Here is a 9,676-nt window from a genome sequence, read left to right as displayed (position 1 = left end):
GGGGGGGTGGCCAGTCTTGAAATACCGCGTGTGTGTGATTCAGGGTCACCAGTTGTGTATCTATGCTATCTGTCTTTACAGCTGAAGATGGCAGAGGAGCAGTCAGACTTTGTGATTGGCTTTATCTGTGGCTCTAAGATCACCAAGAGGCCGGAGTTCATCCACATGACCCCCGGGGTGCAGATGCAGGCTGGAGGTACATTTGACTCCTTAGTTTACTTAGAGACTTGCGTTTGCCATTTCTTTGTATTCCCTTGATTTGTTTTTCTTGACGTTATGCAATTTACATTCATACGTTTTTATATTTAGATTTTAATACATGTTTACATTTAAGAGGAAACTGGAATAATTTGATTTTAAAAGGACACACATAATGCACATATGCATAAACACTCCAACTTCAATATTATTAATCGGTTGTGTTTTTGAATTTTAGGGGTTGATTCTGGATGTATTTTGTGTTATAATGTACTTTCTGGTGCACCTACGTTTGTCTCAACTAGGAGAGGCCCATACTGTATATCTAAAAAAATAAATAAAAAAAATGCACCTCATACAGTGTGTCCCACATGTGTTTGGACAGTGACACATTTCAAATGATTTTGCTCTGCACTCCAACACATCCGATTTGAAATGAAACCAATACTGCTGGGTTTAGGTGCTAACTTTCCGCTTTCAGAATGTTTGATGTGTTGATATTTGTTGAACAATATAGGAAACCAGCCATTTTTATACATATTATCCCCATAGTAGGACAAAGGCTGGCACAACCTGGCGGACTGCAGTAAGATTTTTTTTTTTGTAATGGTGATTTATTTGTGAGGTTTAAAACATAGACAGGATGAGGGTGTAACTTTCCTTTCCACTGTGCTCTTTTTGTGGTGTTATGGCTCCTCTTTAACACAAGGATGAGCTATAGTACAATAAATGATTGCTGGGCCTGCTGTAGTCCTCCTCACACCTCTCACCACCCTCCCCCTCTCTCCCCGGCAGGTGATGGGTTGGGCCAGCAGTACTCCACCCCAGAGGAAGCCCTCTACAACAAAGGCTCTGATGTCATCATCGTCGGTCGGGGTATCCTGGAGGCCCCTGATAGGCTGAAAGCTGCTGAATCATACAGAAAGTCAGGCTGGGAGGCTTACACAAAGAGACTGGGCCGGAGTGGCCAGTAGGAGCTCAACCAAAGAGTCGGATCTGCAACATTACGTCTAATTTCAAATTTATGCTGCAAGTCAAATAAAGGACCTCTGCGGGTTACCTTTCAGTATTTTTCCCTTTTACACCAGTGTGACCATAGTTGGTTACATAGAAACATACAGACCTTTGTAGGAGGTATCTGGCAGGAGTGGGGAACCGGGCACTTTACTGTCGAACAAATAGAAATGCGCTCTTTTAATTCTGTCCTATTAATAAACTGCACAACTTGACCTGAAGTGCATCTGTTAAGGTACTTTATGGTCAAGTTCCAACAGAATAAGGAGAAGGTTTCAGTATTCCGTTAAGTAAGATTTAATTCCTTCGGTTTATGTCTACAGAGTTTTTTTTTTTTTCTTTATGATTTGACTATTGAACTCCAAAAGTCACCTGATTTGTTTTTCAAAGCAGAAAGTGTCATTACCTTGTCAAAGACTACTGCTTCCAATCAGGCTGATGCTTTTCTTTAACACAAATAAGAGTAGGAATGGCTATTGCTTAATGGATGTATAAGCTTTGGGTTGTAATTCAGGTCATTTTCCAGTACACATTTGTCAATTTAGATCTTAAGCATCCCTTTTTAACATGAGAACAGGCATACGAATAACTGCAGCACAGTTTCTTTAACTTGAAACACTCTGTCATGTTGAGCTCCAGCTTCACTAAGTATCAAGTTGATTTTAAACTTGTACAGTTAGTAAATTTCACAGCAAATGGAACAGCATGGTCTATTACAATTCAGTAATAGACGTGTATGTGTGTGTACGTGTGTATGGGAACACAACGTAATGAATGTCATAGGCTAACTACAAAAGGATGGCTTTTGATTTTCCTGATTGATTGCAATTCCCTGAAGAGAATATGACAACATTGCGGATGGTGTGAACAGTGTTCGGCCATCTTGACATCTATTCTTAGTGTTGTAGATGATCAGTGTGTAACCCCTGAGATTGTGTTTTAGTTACAAGATGAGGGATTGCTAAAAGCAGCCGGGTTAGTTGTCAACTGTCTTGATTGAGCCCAATGTCTGCCGTCCATATTGCTAACAATGCTGAGGGAAAGCCAGCCTTTTTCTAAAGTGATAAGACTTCAGTTATAATGTGACATGATCAGTAACCTTGTCTCTCCAAAAGGAGTAGGTTAACAAGTTTTGCTTAGATAAGAGAATTGCCTTTATTTTTTGACACCTCCTTTTAAAAGTATGTATTTTCCCTCCATGTACTTTCTATTTTGATTAAATACTTCAATAAATCATTTGTTGAATGAAATTTGTTTCCCTGAAGTTGAATATTGCTTCACTTCTGTACATAAGTACTGGAATAAAACGTTTTTCATTATTTAATTTTCCACTTCCTTGAGGTGGTAGAAGTGAGTTGCCATTGGATGTCTGTTATTTAACCTTTTACACATTTTTTCATTTTTAGTTTGGTCGTACTGTGATGCTAATCAATTTACAATCGGGTGTAATAATCTACAGGTATATTTTTAAATGTCAGGTTGAAACCTCAGCTGCCTTTTGAACATGTGTAAAATTGGGATCACACAGGGTTATCGCCACTGTGATGTGATTAAGCAAGGTTTATACAATCGTTTTTAATTAAAGTTATATTTAAAAGAACCATCTCCTCTATACAGATGAGTAATGTATCAACAATCAAGGTACCCTGGTAATAATATTTGGTCATCATTACAGGATATCTAGATGTCCACCATCAAAGCAACATGGGCTGAGATATATTTGAGTCCTTAGCATTAGTCAAACTTGGATCCTACATGTCCCATAATGCAACTTGATTTGATCTGTTATTACACCTCCCCTGCCTGTTAAATACTCTCATCCTCAAACTCCATGTCCTCCGTCAGTCTCAAGCCTTATCTTAGATATGATGACATCATCAGGTTCATTTTGTCAAATTTGACAAAGCTCCTCGAGGAGTAGAGCCGCAAAATACATTATACAACTGATTTCACAAGCTAGAGTAATACCTGAGTTTACTGTGTGAGTCTTCCTCTTAGGTGAAGTATACATGAACACAGCAATGTGTCCTCATATTTTAGTGGTAGTTTGAACCCCAAGCACTTTCCTTCCATAACACCTGGACGATTCCACAATGAGCTTTTTCCCAATCCTGTCGGGCAAGATGAGCCACCCATCAGCAGAAAGTCATTTGCAAGGCATATGATATGAAAATGATGCCCGAACAGACACAAGAACAAATTGAGTCGGCAGGTAGCGACGTTACAATGCGCCTTACAGATTAACGCATGCACAAAGGTCAGACCCGTTGCCTGGCACAGAAGAGGAGTAGGGAGGGCGTTTTTGGATGGAGGAAAAGGGTTGGGAGGAATAATGCATTTAGTGTGTGCGCGCGCGCGTGTGCGTGTGTGTGTCGCACCCCTCCCCCTTTATGTCAATATTGGATCAGAGCAACGCACCGTGCGACAGGTGTCTGTGCGCGCCCTGAGGATCCTCTGCCTCTCATCCATGAGGGTGGGGGTAAGAGAGAGAGAGAGAGAGAGAGAGAGAGAGCGAGAGAGAGAGCATGCAGTGGTATAAAAGGTATACCTGTCACAAACCGCACACATTCAGTGCGCGTAAAAGGTGAGCCAAACCTGACCAAGCTTGCGCATTTTGGCCTTCAAAACTTTGCCTGGTTTAAAGGTAGGCTGTAAGGCTTTTCATTCATTTCTTGTTTCTTTCAGAGTATCCATTCTTACAAGAGTGTATATTTGATGGTGTTCTAACTTCTCCCAAATCTTCCTCCAAAGGTTACCTGACAACAGAAAGGCCATCTGTTACGCGCTCCTTACCTCTCTCTCTCTGTTTCTCTGGATCCTCGTCACACTGTAATGGTTTGTGGGACTTTTCATGTCCGTATTTGCTTCACGTTGAGCCTCACGTACAATACCTGAAGATTAAGTTTTGTTCGTTCGGCTCGCGTTATGCAGGTACGGGTTGGCAACTGGAAACGACCACAACGTTTGTTCTTAATTATGGGAGCATCGTCACCGTTGTGAACACTGCTAAGCCTCATTTTAGACAAATAATGGAGTGTTGCATTTGTTTGGGTTGTTTTAAAGTTTATTGGTTCATGGGCGCCAAATGGGGCCAGATGGGTACGGCCACAAATGGCTGCAGCAAGAGTGAGCAAAATTGCACTATTGAAAGTCTTGAAAATCTTCAAAACTGTATAAGACCTTTCTAAGAAAAATAAATTAGCCATTAGACCAGGACCATTGCTCTACCTAAGGCATTTTGATAATAACATAGTTTTAGTATCTAAAGCACCAGGTGTAACCATATTTCACTGACTAGTTTGACTTATTTGCATAAAGCTGGCAACAGGCAGTGCTCTCAAAGAAAGCCATGTCAGCCTTGGACAACTTGTGGCCTGGCTGCTGAAGTCACAATCATTTATCCAAAGTTAAATAAAAAAAGATAATTTTCAAAGAAAATTAATTAAATTCCTGACTCATCTGAGTAGAAATGTAAAGATTATTTGTTGACAAGCACAGAAAAGGTTACAGAGGTGTATCGGTTGAAAGAGTCCGGGGTTCAGGTAATCAAGGTAGGCCGGTCATAAATAAAAAGATCCAGTTTAAATCCAACGCCAGTACTGAAAAGGTAAAAAGAGAAGATCATAAATCCTAGTCCCACATCATTCCAAATGTTCATGTAAAACCTGTCGATTTTAACACACACACACACACACCTGTCTGTTCAAGACGGCACCTCATCACTGCTGATGAAGCTGTAACTGACACTGTATCCACAGTGACGGTCATTCTCTGTTCATTTCTTAGCCCACTGTTATACTTGACTGCATGTGCCTGTTTGAACGTCCCCTGGATGATATCACATCTCATGAACTGGAAAGGTTGATCCATATCAACCAAAGGTTGATCTCCATATCCTCCTTTAGGTTTTTTTGTTTGATAATCACTTTTCCATTAGCACATTCATGTTGACAGCATGTTTTTTCCACTGGGGGCCTATTCATTACTGTCCATCTCCTACGTCATGAACTAAGGCTGCAGGCAAGCACCAGGGAGCAGAGAGATGGGCTTAATGGGAGGTTATGTTGATCATTAACTAAATATTAACCACACACACACACACACACACACACACACACACACAAACACAATCTCTTTGTCACTGAACATGTCATGCCTGCCTTCTGAAGTGAACTCACTACTGTTCAAGCCAAAGTTTGATGTATATTTCTTTCTACCTTTGGTGCAGATTATTCCCTTAACATTGTTTTTGTTTCTTTGGTAAGTCCCTTCCACTCCTTATTATCTCATAAAACATCTCATTTAGGTATTGTCACCTTACAAGAGACGTTATTTTAAAGCCTTCTCAACATGCCACTCTTTACCTGAAAGCCTATTTGCTCCTGCTTTAAGCTCCAGTCAATATTTGTTTAAAGGCAGAGGAAGGAAAAGCTCACACTCCTCAGTATCCTGGTTACCTTGTCTCGAATTAAACTGACTGTCCCAACTGGTCCTGCTGCTGCTACACCCTTCCTACCAGCTCCAGGAGATGTACAGTGTATGAGCAAGCAGCTAATTAGTTCAGGATTCATAGCAGCTTAGACAGCTCTTTTTTTTTGTAAAACGTTTTTTTCTGTGAAAACTAGTCTGAATGTATGTATTTAGTCAAATCACAATTTGAAACAGTATGGAAAAGATGGGAAAACGTGACATTGGATGCTATGTTGTGATATTGGCCATTTTTAAAATAAGCCTGACACTTAACCCCTGTTAGGATGAATTTTCAAAGCAACATTACAAAAACAATTGGACAGAACTTTAATGTCCGTTTCATTTTGCGTTCCTCAGCAGCTCTGCTCAAAAGAAAAGAAAAGAAAAGTACACACCAAGTTAAGGAACAATTACACATGGAGTACATGAAAACACATCAACAGCCATGACAAAAAAGACAGCTGAAGAACTTTTAAGGACGTCAGAGAATTTCCATCAAAACTTGTGTAACAGTGCTTACACTGGCCATCCAGTCCTTTTTTCTGTATGTGATAGATATTTTCATTGAAAAGTTTTTTATTATTATTATTATATTATTATTATTATTTGTATTTCTTTAGAACACACACAGGGAACACACATTGTTTCAAAAGGGTTCTCCAATGTTTTTCTAGTTAGTTTTTTTAAAACGACGTCAGATTAGGAAACAGAATGTGCCCAGGGAACATTGGATGAAAATTAGCTGATAATAGTCAGTGCAAATATTGCATTAAAGAGCAGATCAGCTGGTATTCTGTCTATAAGGGAGTAGAATGGAAATTTGTAAGTGACCCCAAACTTTTGACCGTGTTCATATATGTATAATGTATATGTGTGATTTTGGGCAAAATAAATTAAATTGACTTGACCACCAGGAAACCCCAAAGCTTGCATTATCTTATTTCAGGGCTCGTGCTGCCCCGGCTGTGACCTGATGAACAGCTGTTTGTATCTGTACAGCAAGAACATAATTACATTTTCTGTGCCTGTCAAATGGTTTGTTGCTATCTGTAAATGGTAAAGATAGTGCTTTAAATGGTAAAGAGAGTGCTTTCCAGAGGCTGTTCATGTGTGTGTGTGTGTCTACTCTGCCTGTAGGCTGTGTGCTGTTTCCTCTGACAGTTACTGATAATCAAGAGTCATGCAAATGCTCTAGGCCTTTACCCTCTCCTGATTGGCTAGTCCTTAACTTTGCTCTCTGACTGTATGATGAAATGGAGTATGGAGTTCTCCTGGTGAAAATTGATAAGTTAACATTTGAGATCTTAGAACGATTATCTCAATAAGCTGTAATGTGTTCTACGTTAGAAACACAAACGAGAGCATGACAAATAGCAATCATGGTAACAAGGTGATTATATTTTTGCAAATCAATAGAAAAAAATGAATGGCAAAGAATCTTGCTTTGTCTGACTCTCTCAAGCAAAAATAGTCTCTCTTGTGTAGTCATTGTTCTGTCTGTTTGTACACCTAACTTCCAACTGCAGTTTGTGTGCACCTGGCATCACAATTCAATACTGATTGTCTTTCCATGTGCCCGTCTACCTCTACAGTGATAACTCATGGACACCTAGCACAGACATTTCTACACTTAAAACAGAATATTTTTCCACGTTTTTTCTGCAGGTAAATCCAGCTGCTTGGGTGTCCACTTAGGGATCAGTGGGGACAAGTGGAGGCGGTGGGCCTGTGAGCAGATGTCCTGCTTGCATCATCCTCACCTGGATTAGTCTCCACAGCAACCTTCCACCTGAAGGAGGGCATTTATTCAGTGCAATCTGTATGTCATTGTGTGCGTGCATGTGTGTCAGCGTGCAGACATAAAAACAGTCACGTGTGTGTGTGTGTGTGTGTGTGTGTGTGTGTGTGTGCTTGCATGCAAACATATTAATGTGTATGTGCAGGTGCATTCACTGACTATTCAAATAGTTTGGACTCACACTGACCCAGAAAACCAAATCTCTACGCACTTCCTGTCCTCCAACCAATCTATACAAGTTCACAAAGAATTACCTTTCATTATTTTAAATTGTTCAAGTGCCGGAAAGATTTGTTTACATTTGTATTGTTACTGGGAGCAATAAGACAATCAAAAGCTTTTCACACAGATGTATTGGCAGATGAGACAGCCGTAGGGCAACTGCTATACAGCAACAACAACAAAAATGGACTACTGAACCGAGTGCACTGGCTTGTGTGAAAGTGTGTGAGCCTCCATCTACATTTGCATGCCCTGTATGGGTTGGACAATAAATAAAAACATCATAAGTTGATGTACTGTAATTGATGAGATGATAGCGTATTCTCGAATCCTTCGGAGACCCTAAAGGGACATGGGGATTTGTTTTCTTCTCATGCTCCCAAGAAACCTTCTGGTGCTCCAGACAAACCAATCTGAGCACCAGTCAGAATGGCTGCCAATCAGTTTCATCTTCCCAAAAATGCAACAATATGCACTAAAGCGACATGGGGATTAAATTTTTTCTCATGCTTATTTTGAGCTTGGAATTTAGGCAAGCAGTTTAACCACAATGTCTTATTGTGTCGTGCCGTCTAAACTCTCTCATGTTCCTGTCTTTCTGAAGGTGTATTTTTAACTCATGCTTGAGGCGTTAACACAGACGCTTGCCTACATCATCAAACACCTATGCACAGATAGAAAACAATGCAAGCCTGACCATTCGGCAGGAAGGCAGTCCTCCTTCCTGAACTTTGCAGAATGGGAACGTTTGAGACAGCACAGTCTTGTCAGACAGCTGTTGCATCTCACGTTTATCTCAGGAGACTCAGAGTTGAAGTACTCCCCTACCTGAGACAAGTTATGAGGTTATGTTGGACAGTGACCTGAATGAGTTTGGGATACCACTGCCTCAATGGCATGAGTTCTTAAACTGGAAATTTCACCACAAGAATGGGACCCAAGGATCATTGGTGGATAATGATTCTAATGTTCTAGGACTGTTACACAACCATGCAGTACAATCAGATAATGGATCCCTATAAATTGGGGTGGCAGTAGCTCAGTCTGTATGGAGTTGGGTTGGGAACCGGAGGGTCACTGCTTCAAGTCCCCATATGGACCAACAGGTAGGGAGAGTGGATTGGTGGCTGGAGAGATGCCACTTCAACTCCTGGGCACTGCCAGGTGCTCTTGAGCAAGGCACCGTACGCTCCCAAACGCTCAGGGTGCTGGTTCAGCTGGCAGCCCACTCCCTCTGACATCTCTCCATTAGTGCATGTACAGGTCCTGGGCATGTGTGTGTATTTCAGGCCAGTGTGTGAATACTAACAAAGTGTGTACACAGACTGTAAATTGTAATTTCCCCACTGAGGATTAATAAACCAAAAAAAAAAAAGGCCTAAATGGCTTCTTGGCAAACCATTTAAAAAACATTGTAGAGGTAGACCGTTTACCTGCTGCAGGCATAAACCCATCTGGACACAGAAAAAAGTAAATATCATTTTTTGGTTGATCACAAGTTTGCCACATAATAAAACATGCACATATGTTTTCTTCAACTTTTGATCCTGGAACCTGCTTCTTCAATGATATGAAATAAGTGACCAGTGGATGAAAAAAATGAAAAAATTATGTGTTTTTTTTTAAATACAAGATAATGATTCAAAGTAGAACTGTACTCTGGCTCTGTAATGGACTACACTGTCCCTGACACATGCAAATCCCTCAGCTGTATTTAACAGGGAAATGAGCTGTGTGTGTGTGTGTGTGTGTGTGTGTGTGTGTGTATGTGTGTGTGTGTGTGTGTGTGTATGTGTTTGCGTATCTACAGCTGATCCATCTTATCAAACCTGGTAAAGAAAGATGAAAGACCTTTGTATGTGTGCTAGTGCCTGAACCCTGCCCTGAACTACATAGTGTGTATAGATACATAAAAACACGTGTGTGTGTTTGTGTGTGTGTGTGTGTGTGTCTGCATGTGTTTGTGTGTGTGTG

At 40.6% G+C, this 9,676-nt stretch overlaps 1 protein-coding gene across 1 annotated transcript in view; it reads left to right on the top strand.

Annotated features, from left to right (window-relative positions):
- The window catches only part of umps (uridine monophosphate synthetase), a 6,119-nt gene extending 4,858 nt beyond the window's left edge, over positions 1–1,261 (top strand). The window contains exons 9-10 of the mRNA XM_034885699.1: positions 82–196; positions 994–1,261. Coding sequence (XP_034741590.1) covers positions 82–196; positions 994–1,172 — 294 coding nt within the window. The 3' untranslated portion in view covers positions 1,173–1,261. The remainder of the gene's footprint in view (positions 1–81; positions 197–993) is intronic.
- The last annotated feature ends 8,415 nt before the right edge of the window (positions 1,262–9,676 follow it).

Source organism: Etheostoma cragini, chromosome 11 (assembly GCF_013103735.1).
Source record: "Etheostoma cragini isolate CJK2018 chromosome 11, CSU_Ecrag_1.0, whole genome shotgun sequence".
NCBI lineage: Eukaryota > Metazoa > Chordata > Actinopteri > Perciformes > Percidae > Etheostoma > Etheostoma cragini.
Note: the sequence above shows the minus strand (reverse complement) of the source record. Positions and strands in the feature narration are given on the sequence as shown.